This window comes from Sus scrofa, chromosome 15 (genome assembly GCF_000003025.6).
Source record: "Sus scrofa isolate TJ Tabasco breed Duroc chromosome 15, Sscrofa11.1, whole genome shotgun sequence".
Classification (NCBI taxonomy): Eukaryota; Metazoa; Chordata; class Mammalia; order Artiodactyla; family Suidae; genus Sus; species Sus scrofa.
Genome location: NC_010457.5, coordinates 29,952,026 through 29,977,884, shown reverse-complemented (window position 1 = coordinate 29,977,884; position 25,859 = coordinate 29,952,026). Strand labels below are relative to the sequence as shown.

Sequence of the window (25,859 nt, the reverse complement as noted above, 5' to 3'; positions counted from 1 at the left end):
ACCACAAACTCTATGAGCTACTTTACATACGGATATGTTTAGGCTATGCCATCAAAGCCTGTGAAGCAACAGAAGCAACAGAATGCGAAAAAGGAAATGCTGTGAAACACATGGAAGGCAAAGAAGAAGCCCAATGACATCTGAGAAGCCCAATGTCATCAAAAGTTCCTTGACAGTGGGGAGCACAGAAGCACTTGATGCTGACATGTTTCATAAGGCCAGTCTTCACTTAGGTACACAGTTAAAAATTTAAGAAGAAAGCAATAATAATTTAAATTTACCCAACATCTACACAATTTTATAGAGTGTCAAAGAGGAATTTAGTGGCCTGATTCAGAGGATACTTCCTGTTAAGACAGAGAAAGACGCAGGTGAGTAATTCAAAGAGACTCCACGCAGGGTGACGCTTACCAGAGCATCTGCAACAGCGGCTTCCAGATCTGTGCTTGTGCTCAAGACCCGCATGGCATTCACAGAACCGGGTATTCTTCCTGCCTGGCCAAGCCCAAATCGGTCTATTGCGAAAACAAAAGCAAAAGACTTGTCATTTTAATTCAAACGTTTTCCTGTCTTTGCAATGGCTCCTGCATCGTCTCACCAACTGGACAGAGGCCCTGGGAAGCCTCTAGGCTTCTTCACTACACTCGACTCGCTCACCTGTGGCAGAGGCTACACCGCTCACATTTAATCCTCTCGTGCCACAAAGCGTCCTGACCACCGAAAACGGTTCTGCCGTGATCTTTTATTTTTGAGAAATGTTGAGATGTGAGAGAGTGTGGGGAACTTATTACAGGAGGAGCTGGACTCTGAGTGAGACCTGCCATCTCTTTAGCATTCTCTCTAGAGGCAGGCAGCCCTGGTATTTGGTCAAACTTATTAGAAAGATTCTAGCTGTGCTGAGTTCTAATGCGATATGTAATAAAAAGGTAAAATTTGAAACAAATGTATTAAATTGATCTCTGTGCAAATTTTCATTAGTGTCTCTACTGTTTAACTGTTACTAAGCTCCATTAATTTGAGGTACTTGGGCATCATGACACGTGTGTCACCAAAGTTATCTAAAAATCAATTTATTGAAATTCTTTAATCTCCACTACAAAAAGCTAGCATCTTCACTGCAAAATTTTAATCATTCAGGTGATATTAATATATTCTTCCCTGAATCCCTTAAAGGATTTTAAAGTAACAATGCCCAAAATGTCAAATTTCAGTGGTTTGAACAACTACTCTAAGCTTATTAATGATCATGGACTGAGTTTAAAAGTCCTACTGAGCTGACCAGCCTTCCTTAGAAGTGCTGAGGTTAAAACAATGCAGGAGAAAGTCAGTGTCAATTATATTCTGTAAGTCTAGCTGATGGTAAAAGGGTCTTATTTTAAAATACTAATGCCTAATAAACCTTTCAAAGAAAAATGTTAAGATTTAAAATGCTTTCTCTTTGTTAACAAATGAGACAGTCTGGACAAGGAAAATCTCTGTATTTGCCATATTCTAGAAATGAAGCATTTAGGAAAAAAAAGAAAGAAAGCTAATATCTGTTTTACATGACTTCATCTTTCCTATGCAATGATATTCTAAAGTTTTAGGTATGTGACATGATACCTACAAACTGGTGAACTTTCAAGTGAAGTGCTATTTAGCTTTTTAAAAATGTCAGATTCAAAACATTATACCTCCCACTGCAGAGAAAGGAGAAAAAAATATAAACACTGCTAATCAAAAAAGTTATACAGTTATGAATTTTTATAAAGAAACAAAAATTGTGTTATACTATCCCCTTTTTTAATGCACTTGATCATACCGAATGTCATCATTGTGTATACATTTAAAAGGTAATGTGCCATGTCTAATAAAAAGGGAACACCAAGCAATTATGTCTCTCTTAGATATAAATTATCAGTTGAAATATGAAACAATTATAAATCTGAGATTTATTATGCACAAGTTTTATAAATGATCTTTGTTCAAGTTTTTTTTTTTTCCATTAAAAAAGGGTAGATAGTAAGGGATTTATGAGTCACAGAATGAAAGTAATTCAGTTATAAGCCATTTAAAAATTACCCAGCATAAACTTAAATAAAACGGAATCTTAAAAAAAATAAAATAAAATAAAGTAGATCTCATGCCAGCAATTCTTGCTCCAGGAATAATATTGATTTTCAGAAACAAAATTAAAACTGTAAGAACAAAGCAATTATTCTTTGCTTCCCAGATGCATACAGCATTGCCATACACAGTGCCTGCAGATCATTTGATAGATTATCACAGATAATTGAATTCCAAATCTTAAGGGGAAATGTTTGTCTGGAGCTAAGAAAAATGATAAGCCCTTTTTTCCACCAGACCCCAATCTACTTACACCCTCACTGCTCTGGTACTATTCATTTCCCAGGAAATGGATACATACAACTGTGCCCTCAGTCTGGCCCATAATCCTCAGGGGAATGTCCTAATCAGAGAATACATAGTAAAATGCATAGCTGGCTTCATTTAGAGGAAAACCAGAGACGGTAACGCAGTAAATTGGTCACAGCTGTCACCATCAATAGTCTGATTTAAGAGCTTATGCCCTGTACTCACAACTGATAAATTATAGCCTTTAGGGATTATTAGCATATCAAAATGATGCCAGTTAACACTGGCAAACTGATGCATGACTGTGTGTGCTTACTTTTTACCCTGGTGGCTAACCAGGGGATTTGGGGGATGGTTAAAAAGGAGCCAAGATAGAATGTGTTGGGGCTGCAGGCTGCAAAGGCTACCTTTGGCCTGACCCGATTATCCTAATTGTGATTTGTTTTTCCATAAAAGTTTTAGGACAATCCACTTCCTTCAACACATATGCAATGGAGTACGCTATAATTTGGAACATTTGGTAACTAAACAGTCTCTCCAAGTAATTAGAACCTTAATTACTAAGAACTGGCATTCATCAACACCGCTCTACTGGGAGCAAAGCCTCTGCTGGACGACAGACATAACCCACACTTCCCGCTAGGGGCCCTTCAGGACACCTATTTGGGGCTGCTGCTTTCCCAGGGGAGGGAGTGAAAAGAAGGGAAGAAGGGCTTCCCCATCTTTTTGTTTTGTTTTAACATAAAAACAAACACTGGAGAAATGATGTTGTCAAACAGGCTATAAAGCATCTACAGCCTATTAACAGAACCATAAACATTCAACAACTTAAAAAAAAATAAGAGCACATGGAGGGGGATGAGGTGCATACATGCCAAGTGCTAGCCGACACTGATGAAAACAAATGTTACGATGGGTGTGAGACAGAACATGGAGAAGCCAGTCATGCATGAGCACTTGTTCACCTGACTGCCCAACAGAGTCAGCAGTGGCCAGAGCACTAGTGGACCTGGAATGACGTCGAGAGGCTGCAGGTAAAAGGAACGGCAACACCCACAGGGTTAACACAGAAGAACCCGAGACAGAAGAGGCCACGGTGCAAAGGCAAGGCGGGGATTGCTCCCAACAAGGCCGTGTTTTCTCATGAGAAGAAATGGTGCTGGATATGAATGGACAGCAAGTGCCAACCCCCGAACTCGCACACGGCTCTAAGACACCGGCACGACAGGGCAGTCGGTGAGGCCTCCCTTCGGTTCGTGTTCGCGCCAAGAAGCCTGGGTCAGCCATCATGGAGTGTGCGACATGGAGGCGGGGTCACCGAGCCGGCCCGATCCCAGACAGGGACGGCAGGAGGATGGACTGCCAACTCAGCTCACGACACGTCTCACCAGTATGTGATGCATATGCAACCATGCACCAGAAACAAAGCAGAGAAGGTTGTCATGTTATCTCAACAGAAAACAGAATGAACTCACGAGAAGGGAGCTCAACAAACGGACTTCCACTTGCCCCAGTCAAAAGCTTTGTCGTTCTGTTGCACGAATATCTTAATTATTAGTGAACTTACTGTGTAACTGTTGGAAAGTTAGTTCTAGTACACTTACAGCCTCCTTGGAGAGGCATCTGTAGTACTCTGGTTATGCACACCAGCTCTGTAACACACCTGTGGTGAGACCACAACTGGCTGTAGGACCTTGGGCAAAGTACTAAACCTCTCTGCGCCTCAGTTTTCTCATCTGTAAAATGGTGCTATCCATGGTACCTACTTCTTGGGAGTTAAGAGAATTAAAAGAAATTATACATAAAGTACTTGAAACAGTGCCAGGCACAGAATAAACAGTGGCAACAGTAGCAGCAGTGGTGGTGGTGGCAGTAATGGTTAAGAATAAATTCCAATTTACATCTGGATAGTAAATAGTATTTTACTAGCGAGTACTCATAAGAATCCCATCAATTCATCAATCTGAGCAAACACATGCTAAACCCCATCTTCATGTGGAGAGAAGAACTTTTAAAACCTTGGTTCAAAACTTAAATTTATTGACCAGGGTGCCACACAATATATCCTTTGTCTTTACCTCAGGGTGGGAAAAAAAGGTAATACGCTTCTATCATTATTTGGAAAAAAAACATGGTGATTGTAGCACAGAAAGTTCATAGGTCTCACAAAGCGCTTTCCATCCACACCGCTAGAGAACAGAATCCTGCACACGTTAACACTTACACATTGTCATAAAATAGCACAACTTCAATGTAATTTTTTTCACTTAAGTTCATGTCACTTCATGAAACGTGCATATCTGTGGGGTAAGTGGTGTTAAACAGCAAAGATTCCCTAGTCAATGAGGACATATTTTTCCCAGCATGCAAAATGAAAAGAAAATAGGATAGTCCCTAATTTCTCAAGAGGCACAAAAATAAACTGGCAAGCTCTAAAACAGGTAACATGAAATAATCACTTTCCTTAAATAAGGAAATTGGCAAGCTATTTTGTGAGACTGAAGCAAACTGTTCATTTATTGTACAAGCACGACAGTGTCATATCCTGACAGTTTAAACTGAAGGCAGTGATTAAGCAGTACCTGATCTGAAAGTTCTTTATGACGTCATCCTCTGGTTCTGTTACAACAGAATATTCTACAGCAAATTTGTCATGTAATGAATCCTTTGTCACATTCTGAGGTTTTGTTTTGTTTTGTTGTGTTGTGTTTGGTCTTGGCCATGCTGATGGCATGCAGAAGTTCCTGGGCCAAGGACTGAACCTGCACCACAGCAGCAGCCCAAGCCATAGCAGTGACAACGCCGGGTCCTTAATCTGCTGAGCCACCAGGGAACTCCAGTCCTTGTCACATCCTCAAGTGAACATCCAACAATGGGATCCAACGTGGACCCACTTACATCGAAGCCCTTAATTTCACCTAAAACTTGTCACTACAACCATCTAAATATATATTCATACCATTAAAGCAGTCCAAAACAATTTTTTAAGGAAAGTATAAACTTAAACCCAATATGTAGTCACTGAAACATAATTACTTCTGTTCTTTTTCTTTTAAAAAGTGAAAGTTGCCTCCTATATAAGTGCATTTCAAAGTTCATACAAAATTCCACTGATTTATAAAAGGGGTAGGAAATGAATATTAAATTGAAGGAGAATATGAAGGACACTTCACATTCTCTGAAGGGCACAGAAGGTTCCCTGAGGAGCAACAACCTTCTGGAGCTTATCTATGAGTTCCCGAGTCTAACAGCCAAGCCTGGAAAGCATGATTCGGAAACACGGCCAAGTGCTCTCTCTATACCAACACCTGGAGGGGCCTCACAGAAAGCAATTATATTTTGGAAGAACAAATGAAAGACACCTCAGATGAAGCAGGGGAACAGCCAAGCTTAGTCAGACCTGGATTCAAAATGTGGCTCCACCACGAAGCTGTGTGACCTTGAGAAAGTGGCCTCCTCTCCCCAAGTCTTGGTTTTGTCATCCGTAAAAGAGGGACATTAATACCTGTCCCAGAGGCTGAACGGGAGCCACAGGGGTCCTATGCCCACTAACTGCTCAGAATGGTGCCAGGCATGTGCGGGCACTACTGCTGTTCTTCCTGAACAAAAGTTACATAAACAGACTTAACTCACTCCCACCAAAAAGGCATGGTCTAAAAACTGCACTGAAGAGAGGTGAACTCTTGCCCTAACCACACAGAAGACACAGGCTGAAGCTAGAGTTTGTCAGGAGGGAAATGTCTGCATCCACATCCTGGGCATGGGTAGCAACAACTGTACATGTCAATACGCTGGCTGTCACCACACAGTGCATTGGAAATCAGACTGGATCTCTCAGCCCCTCCGGGTTCAGTCAGGACCCTGAGAATTCAGCACACCCTGCCTGGCCCACAGGCCACACACTGGGTCACAAAGCCTGCTTCCGTGGATAGTGACAAAGATAGCAACATATGTATGAAATAAAAACACTGACCTGACTCTGAGAGATAACCAATGAACAGACTGAACTGTTGACATTTAACAGGTTTATCTAAAAGGTCAAATTAACAGGGATGCACAGGTATATAGCCTTAACTTAAAGGGGAAAATCACCAGTTCATTTAGGAAAAAAACCATCATTGCTGCCCCTGATCCTTGAGGATTCTGATGAATACTTCAACTGCTGTGGAACAGCTGGTAGGGACCCGGTAAGCTGCCCCATTCAGGCCCCCATGCTAATGAGGCAGGACATCGCACACAGGTATCTTCTCCCTAAGTCAGGTGACTCATCCGGAGGCCTCCTGCGTCTTCCCCAGAACTTCATAAAGGACAATGGGCCATGAAGAGATAGACTGACCCAAGCCACAGCAGTGACACCGCTGGATCCTTAACCCACTACACCACCAGGGAACTCCTGGATCTAGATTTTGATCACAGATACTAAGAAAATAAAGATGCTGGCAAGAAGCACAGGCCCTTAGAAGGAGAGAGGCAGCTGTGAAGACCCTGTGCTTTTGCTCTAACACCATCTTTAACAGTTAATGTTGGAAAACCAGCTTCATAACTAGAGTCAAAATAAAAGTCCATAATTCCATATAATAACTTCAGGCCTAGGCCCAATTATTATAAAATGATTTCTACCTGCCATTCTTATCATGAGGAAAATACACAGATGTACAACACTTAATACGCCAAAGAACTCAAACAACTACTGAAAAATACAAAACATTTCTTTTTTGGTGACAGCATGTGTTGATAGATGTCCTTAGGAATTAATAATTTTACCAGGTTAAAAGGTGTATGTCCATTTTAGCAAAAGGGAGGACTATTAAAACTAAAAAGGAAAGGTAAATTCAATATTCTATAAGGGATTGGACTTTCCATGTGGCTCACAACACAATATTCTATAAAGGATGAAGGACACATGTTTCTCTTTTTGTCTTGTTTTTCTTGAATACTAGAAATTGTTAAAAATACAAATTCTGGCTCTAAAAAAGTGAGTGTATCAGACAAGCAGCCCCAAGAGGCATGAGACTCGTGATCTGAGATACAATACTTACAATGCCTCATGGCCACCAAGTACAGTTTTTTTGGTCCGGGGATGGCACCAGGTCACAAACCTTAAGCAGCCTACTGAGCCCAGGAAGAACGAAAATACCGTACTAGTTAATGGTGAACATCAGCCTTTTGCATTGTGCTGCAGACCCAAGCAGTTTATCAAAAAGCAATGTGCAGGCTGCTTTCGGGAAAGCTTTGAAATGACTCCTTTAACAGACAGCTGCTTTTTCCTGCTGCTTTTCCATTAGTGTTCTCACCCCCTAAACCAAGCACGTTTAGTTTCCTAAAAGTTGTCATGATTTCATGTTTCTTCCTTCTTTGAATTGAAGCACGTATGGGCTGATCTCTGCTAAAAGCCAAAACAAGTTGTAGAAATTCACTGACTATGGGTACACTTTGGACGAACCCTACTTTGAAACAGCAATTCTCTCTGGCTGAGGTCTGCCAAACGCTGGAAGGTTCCACACAGACGGGCTTGCCGGAAGGTGAGGGGTCATAAATGACAGTACGGAGCGCAGTGGTGCTTTTTTCCTCTAATACGTAAAAACTGGAAGTTGCCAAAATCCAAGCATGCAGAAGGGACAAGGGGCGGCTAAGGAGAGGCTCACAGGACAGTGGCGAGGGGACAGAGGCAGGTGGCCCAGCCAGCGTGCGGCCCGCGGGTACTCACCGAGCGGAGGGAAGCCCCGCGCAGGGCTTGTATCCCGGCTGCTCTCACGGCTGGTATCGCGGCTGCACCCCTGACTCATGCTGGGTCGAGGGATACGGCTGCTCCGTGCTGTGTGCAGCATGAGGGGTTTCAGAGAAGGTGAACAAGTTTAATGAAGACAGAAAAACTCACAAAATGTCAGTCACATTCTGTTCAGTAATCGCGACATCGTCCTGAACCTACCCCTGCGCTCTGGCCTCACTGACTGACAGGCCAGCCACCAAGGGGCCTGGATAAGAACTCACTTATGCTCAATGCCTCTCAAAGCTGGGGCTTTTAGGAGGAAGGCGAAATAACCCCTAAGTATAAGAATTAAAAAGAAAGCTTTCCAAAGAGCAAACTGGCACTGGAAATACAGGATCAAACGCCTTCTAGAAATGATCAGTTGTTTATGACTTTGATAAGCTCTTCGACAAGAGGATAAAAGGTCATGGTCATTTTCATGTGCACTGGGTCCTTAGAAAGATAACATGGATTAAAAAAAAAAAAAAAACAAAAACGAAAACAGAATAAAGGCTCTGGTCACTGAACCCCATGAACTTACCTAATTAAAAGGAAGAGGGTTCCCTTCTTCCAGCCTGGCCTTCTTTACAAAGAGAAGTCATAAGGACTGACCCAGCTGAGAACCTGCCCACTTCAGTTAGTGTATAGATGCCTCAAACATAACTACCTAATCATCAGGCAGAAAGAACTGGGACTGCTAACCCTTACTTCACCGGTCCCAACATGAATTCCTACGTTTCCTATGGGAATCCAAAATGACTGGCTTGTCAACCCTACTCACACGCCTTCCCTGCCTGATACAGCCCTAGACCTAAGTCTTTGGTGTGGGGCCTGATCATCCCAACATCCATGTTAAAAGATGGCCTGAGAACAGCCAGTTCCTTGATGATTACCTACAGGTAACTTCATCGCACTCATGGCATATGACAATGAGAAGACGGAGTCACATGGATGGCCTAAGCTACATAATATGACAGGGACAACAAATATTTCCATCTGGAAAAGATCTACTAATTCTGGACTAGACGGAAATGCCATTCTCAGAAATCTTGGAAAAAATAAACTTGATTGACTGATGTAAAAACAGCCATGTTTACTAAATTGCAATAAGCAAATCCTATGATTCTACAGCAAAGGTAGATTTATTATATGGCTAAACAACAACAAGACTATCTACAAACCAGACTCCTAAAACTCCCTGACTTAGAAGAATATGAAAAACCAAACCAACTCCTCCCGAGGCCTCTGCTCAGCGCTGGAGGTGAAGTAGGCCGTAAGCGATAGTTGGAGGCTTAGGTCTGACTGGCAGGCAGGGCAAGATCAAGGGCAGGAATGCAATCTGAGCTGAAATGGGGCTTCATTTGGGATTCTCTAGGAATTTCTAAATTCTCCTTCATTCTGCTACAGTGACTTGGAAGTACTGAGTTTTCACTTGAAATAGCAGTGGCGATTTAATCAGAAATTCTTGACAGCATTCCAAACAGCTTTTACATGGAGGGCAAAAGCAACAGGTGCTAAATTAAACCCTTTAAAAACTAGTGAGTATGTACTGACCCCATCAAATACATGAAAATTGCCTAAAACCTACAAAGCCATACTGCTTATCCTTAGAGGATCAATACCACATCTAATTTATAAAACAGCCTCTCCAACTCCACACTAACTCACTGGTCCAGCCACTTAGCCTCCACTTAGGAAGGTGAGAAACAGAGAGTCCCTATCGTTTGAATGAAAAAGATCCCATGAGATAAGGTGCACTTGTAGGTACGTCTGCATCCCTTGCTGAAAGGCACACATGAATATCCTGTCTTTTTCCACTGGCCACTCCAAAGCAAATAAATGAAAAGTAATCAAAACAGTCCTGGCAGTTTTTCATATATGTGCATGGTTAGTTGACCGCCTTCTTATAGTTTTTGCCTGGTGACTTCTGAATTTATACACAGCTTTCACTCGCTTCCTTAAATTAATACACATGCTATAGCAATGAGAACTCTCTGCTCTCTCGGGGAGCTGAGCTGCTTTGTGAGGACGAGAAGGAATAAGCAGATACGATCTAAAGTGACCACAATTAGAATTCCTAAGGAGGTTACCGTCCTTGCATCTGACCCAGAGAAACTTCGTTCACCCATTTGTGCTGACTGGCTACCTTTAACAATGGCTCGCAGTAACAGAGAAAGAAAATTCTGTCTATAATTCTGTTTGCAATTTTGCCTCAAACTTCACTAAAGTCCACTTAGTGGTGAAATCAACAGTTCCAATGCTGGACAATTTTAAACACAAGAGGAAAAAAATACCCACTTACTTGTACCACCACTTCCAAAGACTGATCTACAAGGAGAACTTAAATATCTATGTAGATAATTTTTACGAAGACTAATTGGGTGTTCAGAACTAAAACACAACACACCAAATCAACTGGTCTCTTTACTGAGTGCTGAAACTGTTCTATGCGAGAACACGTTACAGAAAAGGCGTAACCGAGGAGGAGCCCCCCTGCCCCCCCCAACTCTCTCTCTCTCTTTCTCCCTCTCTCCCACCCCCGCCACCACTCGAACTTCCTAAAAGTAGGCTTCTGCAGGACTCTGGAGTCCTGTGGGGGCGGAATGCTGGGAAGCCCCAAAAAACCATCTGACTGGTTTTCATCTCTTAGTGACACCCTACTGTTACAAGTGTTCAAGGGAAATCCTGACTTGCGTCTTTTAAGGAAGGATCCTACCAGAATTCATATCCAAAGCAGAAGTGAAAAAAGAACAATGAAAACTGAGGCAAGTTAAAGATATGAAATGACTCTCTACTCCAGACATTTTCATGTCTTGGTCTTGCACACAGTCATCTAATCCTAACAGCTAAAACTGATTACAAATTTTAATTTTTTCAAAATATTTTTAACCAGAAAACCTGAGAACACTTTAAACACATAACCACAGAAGGTAAGGGACAGAAAGAAGGTCCAATATTTTTACAGCCTTTTCAATGGAGGGGTTGAGCGAAGAAGGAAACAAAAGCAAACTTCCAAAATATAACTGCTGTAGGGGTCAGTTACTCATGTGGCTTTATCCTAAGTCATGAATAGAATGAAGCAATTTATACACATACTCTTCTATTTGATCCAACAGTTTATGAAGTAATAAAATGCCTAGAAGAGAATGCAGGGGTTTGCTTCTTAGTTATCCAGCAGGAAGTACATCCTGTTTTGCTTAAGAAACCTTAAATGCTAAAGAAGAGCTTTGACATTACTTTTATCACAAATGAGACAGCAAATTTAGTTAAGACATACTGTTTCAAACAAGAAAAGGCAAGCTGAACCAAACGTAATTTGTAGATAACGAGAACTAATTCTCTGAGCAAATTCCAAGACTAGTTTAGCTATGATTAAAGCTACTAATTGGTTTGGGGATTTAGAAAATATTCTTAAAAGATGCTCCTAGTTTTTTTTGAATATTTATATTTAAAGTTGCTATACAATGAACCAAATGTTTAGACACATAGGCATATACCCAGTACATACTAATAAGTGTCAAAAGAAACAAACAACCTATTACCAAAAAATACAAATATATCTGACACAGTATAAAATGGAGTCTCTAAGCAGCACTACAGGAAGAGTGGAAAAGATGTACTTTACTCATATACATATACATATCTGTGCATGTATATTCTCACAATGTGCAAAAATTTAAATAAAACATCTTCTTTAACCAGAATTGTACGTATGACCTCAAAGCTCTACACATAACTAATCCCCTTAACGAACAGCAAGGAAACAACTTTCTTCAAAATAATGTTTCAAATAAGAACTCCTTGGAAGGTAACAGGCTCCTGTTTAGAGCTTACTGATGGATGATGTGCCATAGTACGTCTTTTAAAGGCTTATTCAGTGTCGTCTTTTTCAACTATCCACAATGCAAACTTCATAGTTAAGACCATAGGCTACCAGATCGTAGAGTTATGTTAGATAAAGTTGGATTATTTCCCAATTTCAAGAAGAAGATAAAAATGGCATGTTTAATAAATATAAAAAGTAAAATCCTCCAAAAGAAAACAATGTCTTTCTTTTTTTTTTTTTTTCTTTTTCTGCTTTTTAGGGCCACACCCATGGCATATGGAAGTTCCCAGGCTAGGGGTCGAATCAGAGCTACAGCTGCCAGCCGATGCCACAGCCACAGCAATGTGGGATCCAAGCCATGTCTGCGACATACACCACAGCTCACAGCAATGCCGGATCCTTAACCCATTGAGAGAGGCCAGGGATTGAACCTGCATCCTCACGGATACTAGTAGGATTCGTTTCTGCTTTGCCACAACAGGAATTCCCAAGAATTTCTAAAAGTATGAAATCTGGATTGCTAAGAAACATTGGAAAAGGACAGCTAAAACCTCACACCTGGATTTGAAATCAAATGCATTTTCCAAACAAGACTGGGTCCAAATAGACATATGTCACAGCATCAAATCTGCAATTTAGATACTCCAATCATACGACTGTCTCTGGTTGTACCCACATTACTTGCTGTCACTGGTCAGCTCAGGGACCACACTATGTAACGCCAACAGGAAGTTGGCGTGGTGCGAAATTAACAAAACCACTGCTTGACGACACTTCTTACTTGCCTCAGAAATGTGATAATCAAGTCCTAGTGATTCTGCCTCTTAAAACTCTGCCCCTGCCTTCTGGTAGCTCAGGCAGGCTTCAAGGGTGTTCACGAGCTGGACCCCACAGTGCCTCTGCTCTGACAAACTCCTAGGCTGTCGTGGGATGAACCACAGGTAGGCTCCCTGGCCTGACCTCCTCCACACAAGCTCCTCACCACCTACAACACCTTCCTCCTCATCTCCCCATCCTACCTGATGCCACCTTACACCTCATCAGGACAGAACCTATTCTGGGAAATCTCCCCTGGCAGGAAACCTGGAGCATTGGCGCAGACAAAGGGCTTAAGAAGCTCCTTTTCTATGGTCCCAGGGCACCTGCCAGAGACCCTGTCATACTGCCTTACATTTTCACCTCGAAGACCACAATAAGCTCGCTGAGGTCAGAAGCCAAATCTCGAACCATAATAAAATCTAACAATGGCCCAGCACATCATAGTCAATACGCAAGTAAAAGTTGCAAATAAATGAGAAAAATAAGCCAACAGGACTAAAGGATATAATCCTCTGATTTCACATTAGCGGGCTTTTCCCCTTAGAAAGCAGGTGAAAATGTAAGAAAGTGTATGAACACAGATTTTTTTTTTTGTAGTAAATTACAAAAGACTTCTAACTTTTTATTGAAAAGGTAGCATACAAATTAGATTTTAATATAGTAAAAAGTTGTTAAGCTGCTAGAGTAATTCATATAATCCTACATACTATTACAAAGAAACTAAACAATACGACACAAAAATATTACATATACTAGTTTTCCTCTATTCTTGGTTTTTATCTTTGAACATTATTATGTTAAAAGTAACTACACATATTCTTTGATAGTAAGTTTCACCAATTAGGTTAGAGAAGATCAAAATCAAAAAAATAAATGTGGACCCTACACACTGTTTTGAAAATGTACATAAGTTAATGGCTAATTTAGTGCTAATCAGTGAAAGAAAAATGAAAAAGCAACATTCCTCCTAACCATGCAGATACAAATCCTGCCCATTCCACCAATTTGCTGTTCGTAAAATGACTCTAAAACACAAAAGCCCACGATGGTTTCTTTCCCGACAATTTGAAGGTAACCCCCACATAGTTCTGAGTTATAACTGAAAACCGAACAGGTTATGATCTGTAAAAAGCACACATGGAAATGTCTATTTCCCACAGCAGACAGTCACAATTATAAACCAGGACCAGGTTGGGAGTAGCGTCCCAGGTCTCAGAGGGCTCTTACCTAATCCTATGCGGCTTGGACTTGTCTCCCGGCTACACCCCTGACTCCTGGGAATCTTGCTTCGTTTTTCTGAAGAGGGTGTCACAGGCGGGCCTCTTGAGGAACTCCCAGCCAGGCCACTGTAACCGCTGCCCAACAACTTCCCTGGGGAACTTGATCGGCTGCCAGCTGAAAGTGAACCAAACAAAAGTGAATCAAGAAACCAATGACAGTATTTCAGAAGTCAGTTTATACATTAGTTTGGATCAAATACTAAGAGAATTTTATATAAAAGTAGTTTTCTAGTTGGTAACAGTACTAATTTTTTTAAATGAAGGAGTATAAAAGAATATCCAATTATCATAAAAGACCATTTATACATAGAAGAACTAGAGGTGGAGTTCTATAAAAATGACTACAAAATTTCTAATTCAAAAGAGCAGGTTTGAGCTGAGTACAAAAAACCTCCATGTTCCACAGCAAATTTCTACAAATAATCACAAAGATATTTATTTATTGTCTTGTTTTCTAGGGGAGTTGATTTGTTAAAAACTGCTGAAATTGTGGAAAGGAAAGAAGTATAACAAAAATTTCTTAAACATTAATGGAAAAAAAATAGATCCAAGATACCATTAAATCTAACATATGGAAAAGGGGGCAGAAATATGATAAAAATCACAAAATAAAACAGGAGGAATAAGCTCAAACATATCAGTAATCACAATAAATGTTGCTGGACTAAATTCAGCTAAAAGATTCTTGGATTGGTTTAAAAAAACTGAAATGAATTTCAACTGTATGTTGTTTATAAGAGACAACATACATACAACAAAACAATAAAACATAGCATTAAAAAGAAAAAAGGATATTTCATATTGATAAAAGAATAATTATCCTTAAAAATATAGTAATCATGAAACATTATTCTCCAAGTAACACAGTTTTGAGATATACAACATAAAAGTGATTAAAAACAGAGAGGAATTTAAAAGGCCATAATTATTACTATACTTCTCAGAAAGACAAGTAACTAACAGGAGCTTAATACACTACTCAGACACTGACAGAGCACACAGTCAAATTATATAGATATGTATAACACCTCCCACATACACACACATGTATAGTTCGACAAACAGAACACACATTCTTTTCACACTTCTACACAAGAATATTACAAAAACTGACTATGTACTAAGCCTCAAAGGAAATCCCCAAAACCTACAAAAATAGAAATTATATAGAACACATTCCCTGACATGTATGCAATAAAATTAGAAATTAAAAACAAATAATATGGCCAGTGATTTTTATAAATGGCTAAGTGGCTAGTTATCTGTATATCCATTTCTTGCAAAGCAAAGTTCTCTGCTAAAGAAATCAGCAAAATTTAAGGATCATAACAATATACCCAAATGGCAGTCACTATCTTAGATCATTTCTTTATATAGGGAAGGCAATAAAATTTGCAAATAGCAAGTGTACATTAGAATGTACCAGAATAGATCCTGAGGTAAAACCTTTATTTCTGAAATAACACTTACCTGGAAATTAAATACACGCACATACCCCTCTATCAGTCAACAAATCACTTAGATGACTACTTACAAAAATTAGTACTTTATAATGATTTAACTAAAATTTAAGTGAAATTCATTATAAAAACTACCAGTACATATTACCACCAAGAACCTGTCCCAGGATCTATTAATTTTGCCCATAAAACTTGAGCACATAAGTGAACCACTAAGCTGTATAAAAGGAGAAATCCATTTCAAACTCTAGAATTTGAACATACAGAAAAAAATGCAGAAAGATTAACTAAGCTCATGATAAAAAGAACTTGATATTGTAGAAGGAACACGGGGTGAGGGAGAATGCAAGCAAGCAAGCAAACAAACAAAGCAAGAAGAGAAATGGCTTACCACCAGCAGGATTAGCAGATCTGGATCCTTGATTATGAGAGCAGACCAAAGGACAGGCAAAAAGTGGATTAAAAGACAATAACACAATACAGAAGGTCAGCATGCAACACAACACGAATGTCTTTGATCACAAATACATTAGCAAACAAGCTATTTTTTTCTAGGTCTTATTTTATTTTATACACATTGACATTTATTTCAGATCTGCTCATGAAACACTTATGAACCTACAATGTGCCAGGAGGACAAGGTGCCCCTTTGGAGGCACGCCTACTCTCTGGTTCTGAGCAACCTGACAGGTGTGACTTCATCTTACTGGTCCACGCACCACATCGCTGCCACTTCACAAGGTACTTACCACATAGGAGGTGCTCAGTGAACATCAATGAGCTGAAAGGAACTGCTACCAACTAGTTTTATCTGAATGAATTATGCCAAAGTCTCAAATACTTAAGTATTCATTCTCACATATTTAAATCCTCAACTATTTAAAATATGCCAACTGTCAACTGTCATAAATCTAATATTAATGAAAGCTACTCACTATTAAACCAGAACTATGAATGCTAGTACGTCTACATTTGTAAACTACATAGACGTACTTATATTTACCTCCTACTAAAATAATTATTTAAAATATATGATTTATCTTTGTAAGTTTAAGGTCCAGGGTTGATCATTTGCTGGTGGTGTCTCCTTCTTGTGAGTAGAACTTGGCAAGTAAAAGAAAACTGAAGAGCTTTTAAAGAGAATCCACAAGGCAAGGTGCAAGATTTTTATGAATTAAAGCGCTCCCACCACCCCCACTGCAGAAGGTACATGGTTTTCTCCACTTCTTAAGCAGAGGGCCCAGCTGGGGACAGGGACCTCTGCAGAGGCCAGTGCCACTTAACAAAGAAATGCGAAATACTATTCAACCCTTACTTTCTAGGAAAGAAAATAACCCTGAACAATTAAAGGGTTAAAACATTTTTTATTCAACTCAATTTCAACATATTGACCTATATTCTAAGTCTTGAACCTACTTTTTGTGCAACTGCTGTACAATAAGATCTGCCTCATACTTATGAGGTCCTGACCAGAGTATTACATACACCTGTGACTCTGGGCATCTCTAGGGTTTAACAGAATGACAAGGGCAGGGATATAACTTCCAAGGTAGAGGCTTCTGGACTCTGCCTGCGCCCTCTGTTGTGCTGCATAGTGCAATACACTAAAAGCATGGGCTTCTGCGTCAGACAAGCCTGGGTGCTGTGACCACACAGCACTGTCACTTACTTGGCACTGTCGTCTCAGGATAAAGGCCTGTTTTGAAGGGAGGACTACGGTTCTCAGAGGGACACGGGAACATATATAAAGTCAGGAGGGGCTGAGAAAGGCATCTAAATACCGAGGAGGGAACCTAAGGTGTGGCTGCAGACTGGCTGCTCTCTATACAAGCTCCTGGGGTCTCAAGGGAGGCAAACACAGGCTGAAGAGGGCTGTGCTGAGAGACGGGAAGCCTTCTTCTGCCACAGTCACTCGCCCAAGAGACCTCTGACACCGGCTCTGCTCTATGTGCACAGAGAAGGAAGCAGGGTACTCAGAGTCACAGGGCCCTGGGTACTAAGAGTGATGGGAATACGTTCATTCCATCCACGGCTGCCTTCATGCCGACGCTACAGATGGAGTGACTCGACGTATACAGAGAAGCCATCGTGGAAGCTGCACAAAGCAAGAGCCCACACTGGCGCAAGAGCGGAGCAGAGTGCAGGTGTTAGCACAGCGGGCGCGAGGGGAGACTTCAAACGGATTTTCTTATTTCCACTAGAGGGAGAACTCAACATTAAGAGTCATCATCTCCCGGCTCTGCTCTTAAATGACATCAGAGGAGTTACCATCGTGGCACAGCAAAAACGAATCCAACTAGGAACCATGAGGTTGCAGGTTCGAACTCTGGCCCTGCTCAGTGGGTTAAGGATCTGGGGTTGCCATGAGCTGCAGTGTAGGTCACAGAGACAGCTTGGATCTGGCATTGCTGTGGCTGTGGTGTAGGCCAGCAGCTGCAGCTCCAGTTGGACCCCTAGCCTGGGAACTCCCATATGCCATGGTGCAGCCCTCAAAAGCAAAAAAAAAAAAAAATGACATCAGGATTTCTTCTCAAGTAAAATGGGTCTCAGTCCAGGTACGTTTCAATTGGAGATGCTTGAAGGGTGGGAAAGAAACTACATTTTCTTTAAAGCTGAATGTAAGTCACCTCGAAGGGAGATACAGCTACATAATCCACTTTGTAAGCTTACCCAATAAACATCAAGATTATTCACAGGTTATCTTACAGCCACAGAAATGTGTTTCCCCCTAAAGTCAGTGGAAATACTACAAACGTCCCCACTGCAGAATGGCTACTGAACAAAACTGAGATAACAGAGAGCATAGAATATACTTCTTACGCTGAGACTGTGACACCACTTTAGCTCGACTGCGGCCCCGGCTGTCGGAAGGTGTGGAGGCAACGTTGGTGGCGCTCCCCGAGCTTTGCCGTCTTGTGCGGATCCGACCTGCGGACACAGCAGAAACAGTGCTTCCATCACGTCTCCAATAAGTGCGGCCTCTCAAGAAAACAGGCAAGGGGTGGTGACCCAGCTGCCTACAGCGGAGCTCGTCTTATTGAGTGGGTCCCCACATGTGGCCGGAGAGCACGTGCATACAATGTGCACACACACACCACGGACACCTCAGGACTCGTCAGGACCTCCTCAGCGTGACTCGGGAACCTAGCTGGTGCTTTTGTCTCAACCATCTTAGCATATTTTCAGATAAGGAGGTGATATTCACTCAGTTCTTTTCCACAGTTCTTTTTCCGATTAAGTTCCCTCTTCTGTTTATTGTCTACATATCTGTCAAATTCCCCAAAGCAGAAAATATTAGCTGTCATCTTAAGAAAAACACTATAGAAAAATAAAAAGAATAAATAAAAAAACCGCAACAAAAAGCATAAAACTTTTAAACTCAGCCATCAACAAAAGCTACAGTACCAGAGAATAAATGAATCTTGATATGTAGCATTAAACTTCTACTCTAAAACATATATGCCAGCAAGTTTCTAAAAGAAAATTTATAAACGATGAAGTTTATAAAAAGAATCAGTATTAAGAATACCTAGAGAAATGATGACCTAAAAATAGTGCAATGTCACAAGCATTTATGAAACAAAATTTGCCATTGTTAAGTAAAGCAATCTGTTAATTCCAATTATTAAAGCGTGAAACCATAAAAATAAAAATGAATTTAGAAATGCAAAATCATTGATGGTAAGACTAGTATGATTAGGAATTGAAATCAGGGCTTCTTTGGTTTCAAAGAGGCACAAATGCCCTGACTGGCCTAATTCAATCAGAACAGCAATCTGACAGGGAAAACACAAAACCAGGTGAACTCCCAGTGGCTTCTTATAATATTGTTCAAAAGCACATCTACCTCATCCACACAGAAAGCTTGCAGAAAGGCAATGGAGAAAAACAACTCCTAAGGCTTGAAAAAGTTTCAAGAAAAGGAGGTGAGGAGCAATTAAAGAAAGCACTGCATTTTAAAAAAGAAAAGAAAATGAGAAAATCAATGACTTTTAATAGTTGAATGAAAGACCTTACAAATTCTAGAATCTATACTAAAATTAAGAGCTATACTATATAATATACTATATCATAGTCTACAAACTACATATGGGTTAACTCAAAATCCTAACACCCAACATATAAAGTAATTATTCCCATTTTACAGATGAGGAAACCAAGAAACAAGGGGATTAATTAATTTGCCCAAGGTCACACTACTGGTTTATATACCAGTTCCTGGCTGGCTGGCCAACCTAAGACTTCACTCTCCTAAGGAAGTCACCAAGCTACATCAAGGCAGTCACCTAAGCAAAGTGAATGTGAAAAAACAACTTAATTTCTTAAATTTTTATAAAATATTAAGGTCACCAAAAGATTTTTAAAACAAACATCCACACCCACTTCAGCTAAGAAAATAAAAATCTTTGGGAATGTCCCTGAATCCTGCACCTCTCCCAACACCTGTAACACCATCCTAAACTCATCACTCCCTTGCATTTCTTTGTTCTTCATTTACATAGTCGCATAACCCAAAATAGATGGCATTATTTTATACATTTTTTTAATTTTTTTAAATTATATCATGTTTTCCAAAACTTACGGTTTGGCTCAACATTTTATTTGTGAGGTCACCTACAGAAATGATTTTTCTGTAGGAGGTAGAGATCCACTTTACTTTTTCCATATGACTAACAAAGGTCCAAATAAACTTACTGAAACCTTTCTTATCAATCTGCAAAGCCATCTTTGTCATCTACCATGTACTTATATACATGCCTGGGCTGTATATACATGTCTGGTCTGTCCAATTAGCCCACGTGATCATCCTGTGCAACTTACAACAATGCTATAAGCAGTTTTTTTCTTTTCTTTTTTTTTTTTTTTTTTGCCATACCCATGGCATGTGGAAGTTCCTGGGCCTGGGATAGCATTAACAAGGCCCAATTCTTAACTACTAGGAAACCAGAGAACTCCATGTGTAGCTTTTTGAAACCACCTTCTTAACTGGTAGGCAAATCAACCTACTTTTTCCTAAAGCTTTCTGCTCTCTCACATATGCATGTGAAGATACAATAAAAAGGCATGCTGAAATTCTGATTGTCATTGTGGAATGTGGGGTTAATTTGGGGGGAAAGACAGCTTTATGATAGACACTGACCTTGCCATTCATTAATGTTTCCTCTATTTTACTGTCTTCAGTGTTTATCAAATAAACCTTTAGAATCTTTCTGAAAGTTGTATTCAATTTTTATAGATTTATTCAAAGGTACCATGTTTTTATTGTAAGTGATACAGCTTATTAAATTATATTTTCTAACTTGTTGACAAATAAGAATGTAAGTAACTATTATGTTTTGATCTTAACTCTAGGACCCTTACTAAACTTTTATTAATTATCCTAATTTACATGCAGGTTTTTGGCATTATCTAAATAGAAAATCACCTACAAATGAGACTTGGTTTTCTCCCCTCAAACCCTGCCCTTAAGTCTTCTCCTTTATCCCTGTCTTGGGCACGCAGCACATGCTAAAAAAAAAAAAAAAAAAAAAAAAAAAACTAGCACGAGGAGTTCCTGTCGTGGCGCAGTGGTTAATGAATCCGACTAAGAACCATGAGGTTGCGGCTTCGATCCCTGGCCTTGCTCAGTGGGTTCAGGATCCAATGTTGCCATGGCTCGGATCCCGCATTGCTGTGGCTGTGGTGTAGGCCAGTGCCTACAGCTCCAATTCAACCCCTAGCCTGGGAACCTCCATATGCCGCAGGTGCGGCCCTAGAAAAGGCAAAAAGACAAAAAAAAAAAAAAAAAAAAAAAAAAAACAGCACAAGGTAGATTTTGTTGTCTTGAGCTACATTTCAAACAATTCTAGATTTCCCCAGAAAATATATTTCAACAAGAAAACTCATTCCTAATCGCTAAGAACTTAAAAATGTTTGTGGAATTTAATGCTTTGCCTCCATCTTCTGAAATAAGAGGATAATCCTCCTAAATATGCTGAGATTCATCTACAAGGTTTTAAATATTAAACCTGGGCTAATCTTTCACTGTCATGATGTATACTTCTGTACATAGTACGTGTGTATTGAACCTGATCTGATTTGGGTCCTGAGGCTACACCAGCTGCACAAAATCAGTGAGGGCAACATTCTTTCCACTCCGAATTCGAGTAAAATGGGAACTAACACTTCACAACTTGCAGGCATAGCAAGTTTCTGAACATGGCAGGGATTCTCCATATTTTTTCTATTATAATTAATTAATTAGCTTTTGGGGATGGAGTTTTAAGTACTGATTCAAATAATTTAGTGAGTAGTCTTAGAACTCACTTTGTTCTTCTTGAAGAAATAGTTTTGTATTTTCTTGAAATTTACCTAAATTTGTTTTAAAATTAACATAAAATTGTCAAGTTTTCTCTTCTACCCTTTAAAGCTCTACTGAGCCACCTGCTTTATCACTGCTAATGGTTATACTTATTCTCTCTTTCAAATGATCTTTCCAAAAGTTTGCCTATTTGACGAGTATTTTTAAAGAATCTAAATTTATTTTTTTTGCTTTTTAGGGCTGCACCCACGGCATATGGAAGTTCCCAGGTTAGGAGTCCAATAGGAGCTGCAGCTGCCAAGCTATGCCAGAGCCACAGCAACACCAGATCCGAGCCATGTCTGTGACCTACACCGCAGCTCATAGCAACTGCAAATCCTTAACCCACTGAGCGAAGCCAGGGATTGAATCCACATGCTCATGGATACTAGTCAGGTTCATTACCACTGAGCCACAACAGAAACTCCAAAGAATCAAATTTTATATTTTTTAATCCTTTCTAGAGAATGTTTAATTCCTAATTCGTTAACTTTCACTCTTATGTTTATTATTCCTTCCTACTCTTCTTTTATTCTGTTCTTTCCTAACACAATGGAAACAAACTAATTCAGTCTCTTTCCTAACATAAACTCATGGCTATGAATTTCTCCCTAAGTGCTGCTTTTGCTTCATTCCATAAGGATTAATATGTAGTTCAACATAATGTGTTGCTTTTTTTAAAAAAAAATGGATTATAAGATATCATTTGCTAATATTTTGCTTTGGAAAAATAAGTTGGATCCACTCCACACTTTACAACATGAAAAACAGAAAACTAACTTAAGATTGAAATGGCAAATATTGGAGCTTCTGTCCTGGATCAGCGGAAATGAATCTGACTAGTATCCATGAGGACATGGATTAGATCCCTGGCCTCACTCAGTGGGTTAAGGATCCAGTGTTGCCGTGAGCTGTGGTGTAGACTGAAGATGCAGCTCCAATCTGGTGTTGCTGTGGCTGTGGCATAGGCCAGCAGCTAAAGCTTCAATTCAATCCCTAGCCTGGGAACCTTTTTAGGTGCAGCCCTAAAAAGACAAAAAAAAAAAAAAAAAAAAAAAAGTCAAATATCAAACCAAAAAAGTTCTAAAAGAAAACAAGGGAGAATGTCTTTGTAATTTGCATTGGAGAAGTCCATTCTAACTGTAACAAAATTAAAAGCCATTAAAAAAGATTGACAAATATGTCACAAAAAATTTTTTTGTTTAAATCTCAGGATGGCAGGAAGAAAACTATGAGCAAATTCAAGAAGATGACAAATTCTGAAAAACTATTTGCAATTCATCTCATAAGAAGCTAATTTCCTTAATATAGAAGAGACTCCTGGGAATAAAGTGGTATGCTGGAAAACGATAACAATTGGAGGGGAAGGTAGGGGTAGGGGTTTGGTCCTGCTGACCTGTGGTGTTTCGCAATTCCCTGGTGTAAACATTCCCACATTGGCCCATTTGAGGCTACTGACTTGATGTCAGTGAGCTTACAAAATTCCTGAATATTTAACAACTGGCTCTCATGAACTGGTTGAAGCCACTTCAAGACCCCACTGCCACAGCCCAATGAAGAATGGCCAAAGGCTAGGAAGAGACATTTAACAGAAATGTACATTTGAAATGTATGAAACAATGTTCAGCCTCACTCACAGTAAGAAAAAATATTGAAATGACATTAAGAGTGTCATTTCTCACCTAAGAGACCAGCAAAAATCCTAAAAATTTGCTAACATTCTGGCATGTCAGAAAATAGGCACGCTCATCCACTACTTGTGAGAGTGAAGATTAATACAGCTCCACAGAGGGCTATTTGTCAGCACGTATCACAATTACAAATGCATGCTTTTTTTTTTTTTTTGGGCCATACCCATGGCATGCAAAAGGTCTCAGGCCAGGAATCAAACCTTTGCCACAGCAGTGACAGTGCTGGATCCTTAACCCACTGAGCCACCAGGGAACTCCAACAAATACATACACTTTTTTTTTTTTTGACTTTTTGCTATTTCTTGGGCCACTCTCATGGCATATGGAGGTTCCCAGGCTAAGGGTCGAATTGGAGCTGTAGCCACGGGCCTACACCAGAGCCGCAGCAACACGGGATCCGAGCCACATCTGCGACCTACACCACAGCTCACGGCGACGCTGGATCGTTAACCCAATGAGCAAAGGCAGGGATCGAACCCACAACCTCATGGTTCCTAGTTGGATTCGTTAACCACTGCGCCACAACAGGAACTCCTACACTTTTTTTTTTTTTTTTGCTTTTTCAGGGTTGCACCTGCAGCATACAGAAGATCCCAGGCTAGGGGTCGAATTGGAGCTACAGCTGCCAGCCTACACCAGAGCCACTGCAACACTGGATCTGAGCCGCATCTGCAACCTATACTATAGCTTACAGCAACACCAGATCCTGAACCACTGAGCAAAGCCAAAGATCAAATCTGCATCCTCATGGATTCTAGTCAGATTGGTTTCTGCTGAGCCACAACAGGAATTCCAACATGCACTTTTTTTTTTTTTTTTTTTTTTTTTTGCATTTTAGGGCCACACCTGTGGCATATGGAGGTCCCCAGACTACGGATAGAATCGAAGCTGTAGCTGCTGGCCTACACCACAGCCACAGCAATGCAGGATCCGAGCTGCCTCTGCGACCTATAACACAGCTTACAGCAGTGCCGGATCCTAAACCCACTGAGCAAGGCCAGGGATCTAACCTGCAACCTCATAGTTCCTAGTCGGATTCGTTTCCGCTGTGCCACAATGGGAATTCCCAACATGTACTTTTTAATTCAACACTTCTCCTAATAGTCTTGCACCCATGAAAAATGGTGTATATAAAAGATTATTCATGGCAGCATTGTCTATAATAACAAAACTCTGGAAACAATGCAAATGTCTACCAATATGGGTTTGACTGGTTCAGGTTAATCCATACAGGGGAATGTACAGCAGTAATAATAAACGAAGAAGTTCTTTAACCTAATATGGAAGAATCTTAAGCCATATTAAGTGACAATGAGGAAGATGCCTAACAGTGTTTGTAAATATGCTACCTTTTATGTTTTAAAAACAGGGAGAAGTGGCAGCTCTTTGCCTGACCACTTGTAACTCTCGCAAGTGTCCTATCTTAATAAACATATTTCTTGCCTATAGATGAACTCTTTCTGTACCAAGGCACAAAGAACCTGAACCCCAGCAAGTCCAGACACCTGCTCAATACCAAAAAAAACAAACAACCCCATCCAAAAATGGGCAGAAGATCTAAACAGACACTTTTCCAAAGAAGACATACAGATGGCCAAAAAACACAAGAAAAATGTTCAACATCACTAATTATTAGAGAAATGCCAATCAAAACCACTATGAGGTACCATCTTACACCAGCCAGAATGGCCATCATCAAAAAGTCTACAAACAATAAATGCTGGAGAGGATGTGGAGAAAAGGGAACTCTATTACACTGTTGGTGGGAATGTAAATTGGTGCAACCACTGTGGAAAAGAGTATGGAGATTCCTCAGCAAACTAAAAATAGAACTAACCATTTGATCCAGCAATCCCACTCCTGGGCATCTATCCAGAGAAAACTATGACTTGAAAAGATAAATGTACTCCTATGTTCATTGCAGCACTCTATACAATAGCCAAGACATGGAAACAACCTAAATGTCCATTGACAGAGGAGTGGATAAAGAAGATGTGGTACATATACACAACAGAATATTACTCAGCCATTAAAAGGAAAGAAATAACAGCATTTTCAGCAACATGGATGGACCTAGAAATTATCATGCTAAGTGAAATCAGTCAGACAGTGAGACACCAATATCAAATACTATCACTTACATGTGGAATCTGAAAAAAGGATAGAATGAACTTTTTTGCAGAACAGATATTGACTCACAGACTTTGAAAAACTTATGGTTTCCAAATGAGACAGGTTGGGGGATCGGGGGATGCACTGAAGGTTTGGGATGGAAACGCCATAAAATTTGGTTGTAATGATCACTGTACAACTATAAATGTAATAAAATTCATTGAGTA

At 40.1% G+C, this 25,859-nt stretch overlaps 1 protein-coding gene across 36 annotated transcripts in view; it reads right to left on the bottom strand.

Annotated features, from left to right (window-relative positions):
* The window catches only part of CLASP1 (cytoplasmic linker associated protein 1), a 260,115-nt gene that overhangs the window by 64,843 nt on the left and 169,413 nt on the right, over positions 1-25,859 (bottom strand). For 14 of the 36 annotated variants that reach the window (XM_021075156.1, XM_021075150.1, XM_021075154.1 and 11 more), the window contains 4 exons: positions 18,310-18,417; positions 15,881-15,907; positions 13,977-14,144; positions 412-515 (listed from right to left, as the gene is read on the bottom strand). In XM_021075156.1, coding sequence (XP_020930815.1) covers positions 412-515; positions 13,977-14,144; positions 15,881-15,907; positions 18,310-18,417 — 407 coding nt within the window. Of the gene's footprint in view, positions 1-411; positions 516-3,320; positions 3,384-8,062; positions 8,171-13,976; positions 14,145-15,880; positions 15,908-18,309; positions 18,418-25,859 lie in introns of all 36 variants that reach the window. The other 22 variants (XM_021075175.1, XM_021075159.1, XM_021075155.1 and 19 more) reach the window with 5 other exon arrangements.